The sequence below is a fragment of the Carassius auratus genome, chromosome 44, assembly GCF_003368295.1.
Source record: "Carassius auratus strain Wakin chromosome 44, ASM336829v1, whole genome shotgun sequence".
Lineage (NCBI taxonomy): Eukaryota > Metazoa > Chordata > Actinopteri > Cypriniformes > Cyprinidae > Carassius > Carassius auratus.
In genome coordinates this window covers 10,315,698-10,331,954 of record NC_039286.1, presented here as the reverse complement: position 1 = coordinate 10,331,954, position 16,257 = coordinate 10,315,698, and the positions used below count along the sequence as shown (strand labels likewise).

The following is a 16,257-nucleotide window of genomic DNA, read 5'->3' as shown; positions in this document are numbered from 1 at the left end:
GCACCATTGCGCATAACCGCGCGCACACACCTGCTCCGCTGTTTGACAGAATCGCAACTTTTCCCGCCAAAATTAGATTTGGAACATTTGTAACAATTACCGTTCTAACGAATGACGTCAAGTATATATTCAAATAACGATTTATAAAACAGTTTTAGAGCCATTCCACTGCAGCATTGTAAAGAAATTCAACAGTGACAGTGGGCGGAGCTTTTGCTCTAACTGAGGGAAATCGCATGGGGCAGGAGCAGAAGCATGGTGAACTGAGTCAGGAGAAGGGTAAAGTTGAACCCCTGGCGTTTACACATCATGGAGAACATCTTTGCGCACTGATTGATACACTACTGGTCTATTTTGGAGAAATCACTTAAGCTGACGTTCACAGTGGATTTAATGCGCTTTGGGTTTATCTGTGGAGACATGGAGTGAAGCACCGGTCAGGAAGGATGCCCGAGCGAAGATGTGCTCCAGCCGGAAGATCATCTGGAGTTTGTTGGTTCTGTCGGTGCTGGAGATAGGGCTCGGGGTGTCCAGCATCGTTCTGGGCGCGGTGGGCATCATCCGGGCGAAAGCGGAGCACAAGACCCAGCAGGGCGACGCTTCTCCTCTATGGAGCGGAGTGTGTGTACGTCTCACCTCGCTAGTGTTCTTCTCTAGTGTCCTTCTAAAATAACTGACCTGAATCTATCAGAACTCACAGGCACTGCATGTTTGTGTAGGATTTTATTTTTATTTTTTTGTTAAACATGTTTTGTTGTCAGATAAGTAGTCCTACCCAGCTAACGAGTTTTGGTTCCAAGAACGTTCTGGGAAGGTTACTTTTTGGTTACAAAAAAGGAACGTTCCAAAAAACAAACAAACAAAAAAAAAAAAAAAAAAAAAACGTTCTTGTTTGGTTCCCCATAACAACCAAATGGGAACGTTAGGTGAACGTTCTGCGTTTGCTGGCTACCATTTTTTTTGGATAAACCTTTGTGAATTAAAACATGTAGACTTCAGTATACTTCCTCTTACTTACAAATATCTTATTATGGAAATAATATACTTTAAAAGAATATAGTTAAGTGCGAACTGAACGTCGTGATTTCGGATTGCTACTTAGTTGCATGTTATTTGCATTTAAATAAAATTGATTATAGTTTATATTTATATTAAATGCATGCTGACCCACTTAAATGGGACCTAAGTGTGTTTTTTAAATTGTAAATACATACTTATATTGTCTTTGAATATTGCAATTCAGATTGTATAAAATATACTAACTTTAAATTTAATATAACACATTGATTAGCATGTTAGTTAATTAGGTTATTTCTTTAAAGCGTGACAAAAACCATAATGATTTAATATGTATTTTAATGTTTTGATTTGACATTAGTATAGGTCACGTTTTAAAGTGTGTTAAGTAGCAAACTCATGAAAGTGTCTCTTTTTAAGTACACATAAGTGGCCTTTTATTTCATTAATATTAAGTTATCTGAAAGTACAGATGTTTAGACAGACACTTTTAAGATTACAAAACAGTTAAGCTCGCTTCTTTTTCACAGTTGTAGTACCATGGGATTTTTGTAAGTACCATACCATAAAATGCATTTTTATATCATGTTGTATACAGGATTGATGTAACTGATATTAACATTTTACCCTAACATTTTTTTTGTAAAGGAAATCTGACCTAAAGCAGAATGGCACACATTCTGAAATGCTGTAACTTTGAATGGTTTAATAATTCATCATAAAGTTGTTTACCTCACAGATGTAGATGGTGTGACTCTACTTTAATCTGAATGTAGTATGCTTGTGTCACAATAAAATGTTTTTCATTCAATTAATTTCTATTAAGATGCTCAAATATCATGTTTTTCTGTCTCCTAGTTTCTTATCTGTGGACTGTGTGGCATGCTGTGTGCACGGAAAAGAACGGGACTGATTGTGAGTACATACACACATTCTGCTGAGCAAGTATGCATACTTCACTGTACCAGTACTGTACTGTATACTCACTCTACTGTAGGACACATGAAGTTACACTGCCTGTAATGTTTCTTTTTCATTTTGAAATGAAATCAGAATTCATTTAAAAACTGAATGCAACAATCAAAAGTTTAGAATATGCCACATTTGCTGTCAGCATGTTGCATGTTTAATTCAGTCAATTTTTTTTTTTTGGAAATAAAAAAGTGGTTAATTAGCATTTTTATTTGACTTTTATTTTGAACTTTATTGTTTCCATAACTTGTGTTCTTTCAGCCAAGTGGAAAAAACACTTTTAAGTATTTATTTTATTACAGTTTATCTATTAGTGTCTACTACATTTTGCATTTTAATTTTAATCTGATTTTGTGATTTAATACACACAAAACCAATTCGATTTATGGAATAATAATAAAAATATATATCAAATATCCCCTATGCAAAAACTTTTTTGATTCTGGCTTTAACAAACGTTTAGATTTACATTCTAGAAATGCATGTAAATTAGTGCGTATTTAATTAGATAATGCATCATCATATGGCCACAAATATCCACATCCGAGAGCAGCTCCAGCTCACAGTGAGTGTGTGTGTGTGTGTGTGTGAATATCCCAGGATACGTGACTGGAGAGATGAGATTTAATTAGCCACCTCTGAGTGGAGTGAGCCGGCCCAGCGGAGAGTGTTAATCACAGATCCATACTGAAGTGAAACACTAGGCTCTCCCACCCTACTCTCCACGTGTCTCTTTCATATCATTACTTGTTTACCTTTGCTTTCTTGTTTACACGCTTTCAAACACGCTTTAGCGTTTCTCGTTTTATGTCTGGCTCTCTCCTGCTGATTGATTTTGTTTCAGGGCCTGTAATGTTATTGTACAGCTAAAAGGAAAGCCTCCCCATCAGACTGTAATGGTTACATTAACCTCAGGAACTACTCAAGAACACTTAAGCATTTTATCTTCAAATGATATTGACTTTTATTCCCAGTGGATACAGTCTCATCTCAGCAGGGTTTAGATACTTAAACAGCAAACATACTGCAGAAAGTGTGTTTTTGCTGTTTCATTTCAGTGTGGAATGTGATATGGGCTGCTGTATGAATGGAATACTAGCTTAATAGTATGCTGAGTATGTTCCAAATACTATTTTATTTATTTATTTTTACAGTAAAATAATATGAGAGATGGTATACACGATATTAGCAGAATCGATAATGCAATAATTGAAATGACAGAATGGCTGAATGAATCTGCTTAGGTAAATAAATGATCTTATCTTGGAAATAAATTATTCCAAAAGATTTTTAATTTTAATTTTAATTTTAAGTTATTGATATGGATTAATATGTAAATATTAAATGCATGTTATATATGTTATTCTTTTAATATCATATGCATTATTTCAATGATGTGTTCATGCAATATACATTATTTTACTTATGAATGCAATATGCATAATTATTTTGATATTGCCTGCAAGCAATGTTCATTATTATTTTAATATTAAATGCATATATGTTATTCTTTTAATATTGTATTTATGCAATATGCATTATTATTTTGATATTGCATGCAAGCAATGTACATTATTATTTTAATATTAAATGCATGTTATATATGTTATTCTTTTAATATTTAATATGCATTATTATTTTGATTTTAATTTTTAATTAAATGTTTTAATCTTTTGTGATTGAAAGCAAGACACTGCATCTAAAACCATTGTTATTTTGTTATTTTTTTCTGATCTGAAAATCAGCACATATTTAATCAGAAAATGCCTCATTTACATATTTAAACAGCATTTTAAAAAACATGTAATACATAACAATTGTCTTAATGTACAGATATTAATCAACTGGCGAAGGTATAATGAAATGTATTAGCTAAAACTTTTTTTTACTCTATTTACCTGTAGTGTCTTACACTAAAATATCTTATTACAAGTTAAAAGTATCAAATAATAGATATTTTTAATATAATCTGATCTGAGCAACCTTTTATATGAAGAGAAATGCAAATGCTCTCCCTCTTATAGACCTTCTTAGTGCACCATACTGCAAAAACATGTTACTATGCTAGTTTCTCCCAACAGTATATTTACATTTTAGTAATTTGCAGACCCTTCTTACTGTAAGCAATTTATCATAGCAGAAAACAATATCTGCAGTGCACAATACCAAGTAATGACAGTAACAGTTATAGCGCACTAAAAGCAGGAGTGTGATCCAGGAATCAGGATAACGTGATAATGCGCTGTGGAGTCAGAAGTCTCTTGCGTAATTTGAGGTCAGATCTGTCCTGAAGTGTTGAGGTGGCAGTTTTCTGCTGACAGATAATGTCACTGTCTGGACGTGGTCTGACCGATTATAAAATCACAGAGCAGCACAATCCATTCTCCACGTACACAATAGTTTCATCCTCATCCTCCGTAAACAGTGTTTCTGCTGTGTTGTATGCTTCCTGATTAATATACTCTGACCTTTACCAGCATGGAAATCAGGACATCTTAGCAATACCAAGCAACACCCTGGAAATGCCTTCGCTCTTTGGTTGTTACTTTTACATAGGCGAACACCACTTTGATAAATAAACTGATGTTTTCATTTCAGTCTACAAGAAATAGTTCAACATAAAAAAAAATGCTGCGTTTAAAACAACCCAGCGCTGGGGGAAATATGGACAAACCCATCAACTGGGTTACTTTAAGCTGTGGATAAGTTAAATGTTTAACCCAACCTTCTGGGTAGTTTTAATTAGCTCAACTTATCCATATATCACCCAGCACTGTGTTGGATAAATTAATTCAGCATTTGTAAACTATTAAATCATTTGAAAGATTTTAATAGTATGATAATTTTGATAATGTGTGCATGCTATATGCACTATTATTTTTAATGATGAGTGCATAGAATATGGATTATTATGTTAATATTGTATGCATGCTAGATATGTTATTCTTTTAATATTGTATGCATGAAATATGCATTATTTCAATGATATGTTCATGCAATATAAATTATTCTACTTATGTATGCAATATGCATAAATATTTTGATATTGCCTGCAAGCAATATTCATTATTATTTTAATATTAAATGCATGTTATATATGTTATTCTTTTAATATTGTATTTATGCAATATGCATTATTATTTTGATATTGCATGCAAGCAATATGCATTAATATTTTAATAATATACATGCAATATTATTATCTAAATGGTGTTGTCATGTAATATGCATTATTATTTTGATATTGTATGCATTTAAAATGCATTATTATTTAAATGGTGTATGCATGCAATATACGTGATCATTTTTATGATGTATGCATGCAATATGCATTGTAATTTTAATGTTGTATTTATGCAATATACATTATTATTTGTATGTTGTATTTATGCAATATACATTATTATTTGAATGTTGCATGCAATATGCATTATTCTAATGTTGTATGCATGCAATATGCATTATTTTAAAGTTTCCGTGCAATATGCATTGTTATTTTGATATAATATAAATGCAAAATGTGTTATTAATGATATATGCATGCAATATGCATTATTATTTGAATGTTATATGCATGCAAAAGGCACACAAACAGCTAACATTATGCATGTTTTTCTCTCTCAGATGATATTATTTTCCTCCTGCTGCATTTGTGGATTAATTGGTGGAATCCTGAACTTCCAGTTTGTCCGAGCGCTGGTCAAGCGTACAGACGCCATGCACTCTCTTCATTTGGCCGTCATGTCTCTAGCATGTCTGGGCATCAGCAGCTGCACGCTGTCCACATGGCTGACCTGCAGACTGGCCAGCAGCGAACAGCAGCGCATGTTTCTGGAGAGAGAACATTCACTACATCACTCGCACGAAATGGCAGAGAAGGTACGCAAGGAGCTGGCATGTTTGTGCGGTATGTGTGTGCCGGTGCATCTCACACACTTACAGTCAACATTACATTAAAACTGACATTAAAGCTTACTTTATTATTATATGGTCCCAAACTTTCCAAACTTTTATCAATATGTAATGATTAGCTCAGTGTCTGAAAAAACTTTCCTTTTCCTGCAGTGAATGGGTGCCATCAGAATGAGAGTCCAAACAGTTGATAAAAACATCACAATAATCCACATCACTCCAGTCCATCAGTTAACATCTGGAGAAGACAAAATATGTTTTAAAAAGATGTTTTAGACTTCACTGACTAGACTGATTCAGACAAGACGGCTTTTTTCATGGGCAGAAGCACTAAAATGGTTTATGTATTATAGATGGAAGCAATAGTTCGAAGTGAAAAATGCCTTAACAATGTTTCTTAAAAAACACACAGCTTTTGTGTTCTCCAGATGTTAACTGATGGACTGGAGTGGTGAGGATTACTTGTGGATTATTGTGATGTTTTTATCATCTGTTTGGACTCTTCAATTTCTGACGGCACCCATTCACAGCAGTGCATGTATTGGTGAGCAAGTGATGCAATGCTACATTTCTCCAAATCTGATGAAGAAACAAACTCATCTACATCATACTCATACAGTAGCTAAGAATGGAAGTTGTCTCTCTCCTGTCTGTTTGGATGTTCGTCTCGTAGAGAAACTCGGCTGTGTGTTTGTCTGCTTGCAGGAGGTTTTGGATAACACCAGCAATTGCATCTCTCAAATCTCCTACAATGGACGTAGCGCTTCGCCGTGACAGCTCGCTGCCCACATGCTCTTAACAGCTCAGTTCTTCAACCTGATTGGCTGAGTCAGGCTGACAGTTCTTCAGTCTGATTGGCTGAGTCGAGCTGACAGTAGAAGCACAGACGGTGTTCACAGGACATAATGTAGACAGAGCGTTAGATAACATTATTGAGCAGACAGACAGCCAATCAGTGTCCAGTTACCTGGTGACCTCAGGAGAGGTCAGAGCTGATGACATTGATGATCAGCGTACAGAAAACAGACATTTGAGTACGAAATAAGCATGCAAACGACCTTCTCTCTCTTTCTGTATCTCGTTCTCTCACCTGTATCTAGATAAAGGGAATGTTGAATCTGAAATTGTAATCCTGATATTGTATGGTATACTGAATGCTTTGATCCTGATCGTATAAATGCACACTGTTAAATGCCTGTAAAGATATTTATGAATTTACAGTATTTTTATATAGACGCTTCATATGAAAATGAAATAAAGATGCCAATGTAATTTGTTGCATTATGGCTGATGATTAAATCATTAACACACAAAAACACCTTTACTTTACACACCATAGATTTGTATGTTTTAATATACATATATTGTTGACTAAAACTAAAGTGGTACATTTTTATCATTTCAATCAATGTCCTCTCCATCTATTTTTCATTTATTGCAGTTAAAATTAACAGTTTTCTTTCTTGTGAATTTAATATTTAATTTAAGTATTTTTCAGTTTCATTTGTATTACATGTTATTTTCAATTGTTTTTTAATTAAAATATTTTTCTTTAATTATAATTTATTTATTATTATTTATTTTAATTTTAGAAATCATTACTGTTAAGTAGGGGCGGATCTACCGGGGTGGCAAAAGAAAGCCCTGCCACCCCTGCTGACACCCCAGTTGGCAGTAACGAATTAAAGCTTATGGCCAATTTGAAAATTTACCATCGCGAATTTTTCGTGATTCGTGATCCCTCTCCGAACTCCAAACTGATTCGAATGATTTGCGATACCCAAACTGACTCAAATGATTCGCGAACCCGCTTTGAACTCCCGAACTGACTCAAATGATTCGCGAACCCGCTTTGAACTCCCGAACTGACTCAAATGATTCGCGATCCCCATAACTGACTCAAATGATTCGCGATCCCGCTACGAACTCCCAAACTGACTCAGATGATTCGCGATCCCCATAACTGACTCAAATGATTAGCGATCCCGCTATGAACTCCCGAACTGATTCAAATGATTCGCGATCCCCAAACTGACTCAAATGATTCGCGATCCCGCTATGAACTCCCGAACTGATTCAAATGATTACTGACTCAAATGATTCGCGATGCCCATAACTGACTCAAATGATTAGCGATCCCGCTATGAACTCCCGAACTGATTCAAATGATTCGCGATCCCCAAACTGACTCAAATGATTCGCGATGCCCATAACTGACTCAAATGATTCGCGATCCCGCTCCGACCTCCCGAACTGTAAAAATAAATTAATAATTTTCGATTTTCAAATATTGCAAATCTAAAAATATTCTGGTGTGTAAAGACAAAACACAGAAACGCGAAGCAGCCGTCACGCAGCAGAACCGCCACGCTCATGACAGCAGCCTGTGTGTCACCGGCCTGAGACTCAGGAGGAAAAGTTGGGTAAAAATTGATTATCTATCAATAAATGAAGCTTAAATGAAAGCACAGACTTTGAGATGATAAATAACTAACGTGGTGTAGTCTACGAGCGAACGCACCACGTTTACGCATGTGTAAAGCATGGCGAACTGGACGCCGGAGGACGGAGTTCCGAAACCCGCCACAAACTCCGCGGACGTGTCGACGGTAGCGCAGATATCCAGTGGAAATGTCGCGGCGGGTCCGTGTCTCATCCCGTCGTTCGCGGACGCGGTGAAGCTGCTGAACGCGCGGTACTCGTGTCTGGTGCTGGGCTGCGTTTCCCAAAAGCATCGTAAGCCTAAGTTGATCGTAAAAACGATCGTACGATTGATCTTAATATTACGGTCTGTTTCCCAAAAGCATCGTAGCTTAAGTAGCACTTGAAAATCTTCGTAGATCTACGAGTGCTCTGGGGTAATCGTACATCCCCAAGTGCATTGTAAGAAGACAGATTTATGAGGACACCTGCAGGACAACCGGCAGATTACACTTTTAACACACTGCAACGCCAGTAATATAATAATATTTTGATTGTACTTTATTGTACACTTTATTGTACTCGTTTATTGTTTACATGAATTTATAAATGAAATAAATAAAAAGGGGAAAACAAGATGAAAAAAAAACACATCTTTGTTTTTCTCTATCTCCTCTAAGAGGACATTAATTTCATCCTTTTGAAAGGTATCTTTTTTTTTTTTTTTTTTTTTTCAGCCATTTTGTCAGTGTCTCCGCCTGTATGTAGGTGCTTTATATAGACTTGATTGTATTGATTGGTAATCCAAAACAGATGACAATTATTAGGTTAAACGTTCAGAATACGATTCCATATAAGGTTACATTTTAGCACTTCGCGAATGGACAGCGACTCCTAAGTAGCACGTAGAGCGCGTTCTCGCGCGTTCATGTTAAGTGCATTTTTGGGAAACGCTCGTGGAATTGCTGCGAGCGTTCGTAAGTTTGCACGTAGAAAACGCTCTTAAGAGCTAAGATACATCGTTATCGGGAAACCCGGCCCTGGACAGGCACCGCAGGCACATCTCCGGAAGAAACGCACGGGCATCCGCGGCGCGAGGGACTCAACTCTGAGCTGCTCAAGAACTCCAGCAGGTGTGCTCAAACACTGTGGTTCTGTGTTGTTTGTGCATTATTATCAGACTTCAAATGCTTGCCTTTCAATATTTTGATACAGTCAACAAAACCATGATATCTTTAAAAATACTGTGACGTTGTCATCGTGTGTCAGTGCTGCTGAATAGAAACCAGACACATACAGAAGTTTGACAATATGCCTTTGTAAGAATGTAGTCACTTTAATAAAAACAGAATAAAACCAGCAGGATTACAAAACTAGTAAACAATTATCCATAATTTCAAATGTGCTGAAAAGTTTTCTAAGTTTTATATCTTCTATTCTATATTTATGAACTATTGTGTCCCAAATTAGGTTATAATAGACTTTTTTTGCTCTAAACAGAATTATTTTGCTAAATATATGCGCTCTCTCTCCCTTTATATATATATATATATATATATATATATATATATACAGTACAGAACAAAAGTTTGGAAACATTACTATTTTTAATGTTTTTGAAAGATAAATATAGAAAATCAAAAATGCAGTTCTGCTGATCTTTTAGGATACTTTGATGAATAAATATGAATGAATAATAAAAAAAGAAGCTATGTTTTTAAAATATTAATATTTTTTAATAACAATATACACTACTGGTCAGTAATTTGGGGTCAGTAATTATTATTATTTTTTAATAAAATCAATACTTTTATTCAGCAAGGATGTGTTAAATTGATAAAAAGTGATAGTAAAGAAAATATATTATTATTATTATTTTTTTATAAATGCAGTTATTTTTAACCTTTTATTGATCCAATATATTAGACAGCAGAACTGTTTCCAACACTCATAATAAATCAGCATATTAGAATGATTTCTAAAGGATCATGTGATCGACTGATGTTACATGTGACACTGAAGCTGGAGTAATGATGCTGAAAATTCAGCTGTGCATCACAGGAATAAATCATTTGTTTAAAGTATATTTAAATAGAAAACTATTATTTTAAGTTGTAATAATATTTCACAATATTACAGTTTTTTCTGTATTTTTGATCAAATAAATGCAGTCTTGATGAACAGAAGAAACTTCTTTCAAAATAATAAAAAATAGTAATGTTTCCAAACTTTTGGTTTGTACTGTGTGTGTGTGTATATATATATATATATATATATATATATATATATATATATATATATATATATATATTAGGGGTGTAACGGTTCACAAAATTCACGGTTCGGTTCGATACGATACACTGATGTCACGGTTCGGTTCGGTTCGATACGTTTTAGATACAGCAAAATGTAAAAACATCTCAACTTTTCAGAATGCCGCAAGCGCACCGCGGGTCATGTGACAAGAACTAACCAATCAGCTTCATCCTTTCCCGTAACAACGTTGAGAGCTCAGCCAAGATGAAGGATCAGCTGATCATAGTTGTATATGGATTGCAATTTTGAAATAAATTTAGTAGCAGAGCTACTGCAAGCGATTTTTAGAGCTGCAAATCCATTTATCCTTCGCTGAAATTTCCGCGTCTCATGGAGAGAGCACGTAATTGTTGCTTAGCAAAGACAGACGCCTCATGAGCGCTTCTGCCCGAGCGCTTTGGAAAGGAGGAGAAAGACGCGCTTAGCGTTTTCCATGCGTTTTTAGGCACGATATGTGAACGGCCCCTAAGGCGCTCGCTCACTCAGCACGCGCTGAAGGCTCGTTGCAAAATGTCTAATGCATTTAACAGACCAGAAATATAAGATCCTAAAATAACCAACAGGTCTGGTGTTTGGGTTGGATTCCCTGTAAGCTATAGTGTCTAAATGCTGCAGGGATAGTTTGCTGTGTGCATGTTTCTCCTTTTTTTTCGTCTTTTCCCAGATAGTACTGACGCATATATCCCAGATATTCCCGCTGTTTTTTTTTTTTTTTTTTTGTAATCCCGCTGGTGTACCCTGTCATGTTGCAGATGCGACATACCGTTGTTTATTTATCCACCACTCTCTTGCCATCACCATTATAGCTTAAAGGGAATCCAAAGTGCACCCAAACACCAGACCTGTTGGTTATTGGAGGATCTTCTCATTTCTAGTCTGTTAAACGCATTGGCTATTTTGCAACGAGCCTTCAGCGCGTACTGAGTGAGCGAGCGCCTGCTGAGTAGCCTAACATAAACATATAAGATGGTGTTTTTTTCTTCTTCGGGAGTGTCAGGGGCGTTGCCTGTTACGTTGTTTGGGTTATTGGGCTACCTTGTTGAACGCATATCATTATATTTCTCTCTCTCTTTTTTTTTTTTTTTTTTCAAATATAATTAAATACTCCAACGAACCGTTCGGTATACATAATGCGTACCGCGTACCGAACCGAAAGCGTCGTACCGAACGGTTCAATACGAATACGCGTATCGTTACACCCCTAATATATATATATATATATATATATATATATATATATATATATATATATATATATATATATATATATATATATATATATATATATATATATATATGTTTTTAATTAATCCATATACTCTCTTTATTAAGTATATAAGTTTTGTCATAATTACCATTTTATATATATATATATATATATATATATATATATATATATATATATATATATATATATATATATATATATATATATATATATATATATATATATTCAATTATATCATTACGTTGATATAAAATCTTGCAGATCAGCATTTTTTTTTCTTTAAGATTCAGCTCTGTGTTTTTTGGAAAATATTTATTTTCTGTTATATTAGATTTATACATTTTTATGTATTTTAATCACATTTCTATTCACTGATTTGATCATTTAAATGACTATAATTAAAGAAAATTATTGATAATTTATATTTATAAAAATGTAGCGATCGTTTATATTTATTAAATATGAATATTATGTGTTTAGTTTAATCTTAGCTCTCTCTTGTGCCAGGGCCACAGTTTGAAAGTATGATACGGTGAACTTTTGCATTCAGCTGAAACTTCTCTATAGACATCATTTATTGATAAAGATTATTGACCAGCCATTCGTTCATCCTTGTTCTGTGGGTTTGCCGTCTGAAAGGAGTTCCTATGGCGTATGACAACATTAAAGTCGCAGGAGCGCATGGAGATATTTATGATGATCAAGGATTCATTCATCTCCACGTCGAGGCATCGTTCGTGGTCTTCAAACCAAAGAAAGGGTCGAAGCTCGTGGTTCGTCACAAGACCTTCATGAGCAACAGATCGTGTGAGAATTTGAGAAATGAAATGAGAATTTGCTGAATGTGCTGAAATGTTGCATCGCATCACTTGCTCTGCAGTGAATGGGTGCCGTCAGAATGAGAGTCCAAACAGCTGATTAAAAACCTCACAATAATCCACAGCACTCTAAACAAATCCATCACTAACATGTTTTTAATTTCAAACTGTTGCTTCCTGCTAAAATATGAATCCATAACAACAATTCCTCCATCGAAAAAGTCTTCTGGTCTGAATTAGGAGAGAAATCTGCACCGATCAAACAGCGTTTAAACCGTACAAAACGGCTCTCAACAAACATGTGGGAGACAACATGATGGATTTGTTTCTTGCAAACGCATCTTTTGTATTCTCCAGACATTGACTGATGAGTGCTGTGGATTATTGTCATGTTTTTATCAGCTGTTTAGAGGAGCACTTATTAAACTCCACCGTTTTTGTCAATAATTTTGGCTTTCCATAACCATTTTTGTTGAAAAATAAAATGCAATGTTTTGTGACCCTGGAGGGTTAAGTGTCAGTTTTCTGAAATTGAGATTAATACATCATCTGGAAGCTGAATAAATCATCTTTCAGTTGATGTGTGGTTTGTTAGGAGGACAATATTTGTCAGAGATAAAACTATTTGAAAATCTGGAATCTGAGGGTGCAAAACAAATCTAGAAAATCGTCTTTGAAGTTGTTCAGATTAATTTTTAATGCATATTACTAATCAAAAAATAAGTTTTTATATATTTACAGGAGGAAATTTACTAAATATCTTCATGGAACATGATCTTTATTTAATATCCTAATGATTTTGGGCATAAAATAAAAAGGTACGTGCATTACTAATAATGATAATTTATTGATTTTCAGAGTGCAAGAGCTTGTGGCCCAAACCGAGCAAAAGGAAATGACTGCAGAATCTGCTACAGAACCAGAATCCACAGAAGACACGATCGACAGTCCAGAACAAGAGAAGAAAAGAAGAAAGACAAGCGAGAGAAAGAGTCTCTGAACGACAGCAGCATGGAGCAAACGTCAGAAAACCAGCAAACCTCTGCCGACACAACCGAGACACACTCCAATGCAAACGGACATCACAAAGAGAAGAAGAAGAAGAAGAAGAAAGACGAACAGATCTCCTCCTCTGGAGCATGTGCACATTTCTATTCTTCCGCCTGTAGAGGGCAGCATGCATTTCTCTTTCCACACACAACTCTCACAAGTTCTCCTCATCAAACAGTTCTCATGGAATTAAAATGGGGGGAAAACCCTCATTTAGACATTTATGATTATGGTGAAATTAAGGAAATAAACTATTATAAAAAGGTGGCAACAGCAATATGATGAGGCGTTTATTAAGTTAAAACTGTACGTCACTGATTATTAATCAGATTTTAAACAGTTGCACTAATTACAGCTAGTCTCAACACTAAAGATGAGAAATAAAAACAAAACTGGTAACTTTTTGCAGCTCTTAATGTTTCGATATAACATAAAATTACTTGTTTTATTATGTATTCTGTGATCATAATGAATAAAAAGTATTTTAAATGTATAATGTTAACAATGTGTGTGTGTGTGTGTGTGTGTGTGTGTGTGTGTGTGTGTATATATATATATATATATATATATGTGTGTGTGTGTGTGTGTGTGTGTTTGTGTGCGTTTGTGTGTGTGTGTATATATGTATATATAAGTTATATATTTTAAATTATATTATTATTTAAAATGTAATTAAATCAAAAAAAAAAAAAAAAAACCTAATCAAGCCACTTAAAACCAATGTTCATGAATAACAAAAAAACGTAAAACCTGCTTTTTTATATCACATTAAGTTAATAAACACATTAAGGTGTTTTATGCAAAAACAAAGAGTTGATTTTTTGTGTAATCATATATTGAAGTTTTATCTACACAAATATAGATTTGCTGAAGTCGCTGCAAGTGTGACATTTAAAATGTATTATTTCTAATTGTATTTCAGCTGAAAAAGCTTAAAACTAAAAATGACTTGCAATATATACAAAATCAATTGTCATTTCAAATGATTAGCTTTCATGTATTTTGCTTTAAGCTGTTCGTTTTTTCTTACTTCTTTTGGTTTATTTTGGGTGTGTTTCACAATGATAATTCCTGTTTGTTCTTTGAAAAGTTAAAAATAAAAGAAAGTATACATTAATACATTTTGTTGTCATGTGACAAAGTAGCAAACAGGAAATGACATCACAAACACCTACAGATTCTCAAGGCATCTGTGAAGGTAAGCAAATCTCTTAAAATGAACAAATAAGTTATTACTTTATGACATAAACACTAGTTTAACTTCTCAAATGTTTGAAACGATATTAGTTTATAACCTTCAAGATGAGTTGACTCTTTATTTCATTAAAGAGATGCAAAGAAAAGAATGAGCTTTTTTACTTGTTTGCACAACTCCATGTTTCCATGAAGAGCCACTAAAATCAAAACACTTCCTGAAAATGGTGCAAAGGTTTGTCCAAACCACATGAAAACAAAGATCTCATTTTCATGCACATTTTATTTCAGACGTTTCGTTTTCTCAAGACATTCTTGCATGTCATCGAACCTTTGACCTGTTTTTATTCTCGGCTGCCGCTGAATAGCCGAAGCACGTCTGTTTGAGATGCCTGGAACATCTTGGGCTTCTGGGAATCCATCCTGCAAACCTCAAGGTGTGAGTGGGAAGGTGTTCCTGTGGGAAAACTGTCAGAGCATCTTGACAGTAAATCACAGAGCTTTGCTGAAGGTTTCTGAGGTCTCCAGCCAGAGCGGCTCTCGAGTCCGGCCCAGAAGCAGGGTGTGAGGGAAACATCTCAACCTGGACTCGTTTCAGCTTCAAGTCAGCTGGGATTACGTCCAGACTGATACATTTTGCTTTTCTTTTGCCCCTTTTGTTTAACTAGACAGAGTGAGTCTCTTTGACGCTCGAGGGGAGTTTGGCTCTCTCATCCTGAAGCTCTGTGGGAGGTTTTCTGTTCGGATCGTCGCCAGACGAATTGTTCTCACTTAGTTTTTCCATCGCTGGGAGTGCTGTGATTCGGGGTGGGGGCGGGAAAGTGACATTTTGTCGTTTTTATTGGGCCCTCACTTCTGATAAGTGTGCTCATGAGGTGGATTATTGAGCTTTTTGAGGTTATATGGGGTGTGAGACAAAGGAAAGTTCTGAAGCTCAGGGTCTCTGGAAGCAGACGTCAGTCTTTATATCGATCCCAAACCAGTGTGCAACTTATAAAGTGATTCATGGACAGTTTTATCTTGACCTGTTTGTCCAAGCAATGGGAAACGTGTGTCTACATTTTTCCAATTTAGAAATCTTCTTAAATTTTGCCAGCCCAGCTCAGGTGACAAAAAGTAAGGCAAAAGTAACATAATGCATTACTTTCCCTAACACGATTAGTTACTTTTTTATAGACTTACTCAATATTGTAATGCATTAAGTTGTATTTAAGTTGTAAAATTCTGTTTCTGGGTGAAAGTTGTTTTTGCATCAATATGTTATTCAGTGTAACGTTAATAATGCTTTTTTTTTTCTTCTGTTTGTTTGACCAATGGAAGACTAAAGGC

At 35.0% G+C, this 16,257-nt stretch overlaps 1 protein-coding gene and 1 pseudogene across 1 annotated transcript; both read left to right on the top strand.

Moving 5' to 3' along the window:
* Window positions 1–267: 267 nt before the first annotated feature.
* LOC113062005 (transmembrane protein 196-like) lies at window positions 268–7,131 on the top strand. The gene is made up of 4 exons (XM_026231503.1): window positions 268–625; window positions 1,876–1,932; window positions 5,614–5,868; window positions 6,607–7,131. The coding sequence occupies exons 1-4, from the start codon at window positions 461–463 to the stop codon at window positions 6,673–6,675; spliced, it is 546 nt and encodes a 181-aa protein (XP_026087288.1). The 5' UTR covers window positions 268–460; the 3' UTR covers window positions 6,676–7,131.
* Window positions 7,132–8,428: 1,297 nt separating this feature from the next.
* LOC113061946 (DNA-directed RNA polymerase I subunit RPA43-like) lies at window positions 8,429–14,016 on the top strand (annotated as a pseudogene).
* The last annotated feature ends 2,241 nt before the right edge of the window (window positions 14,017–16,257 follow it).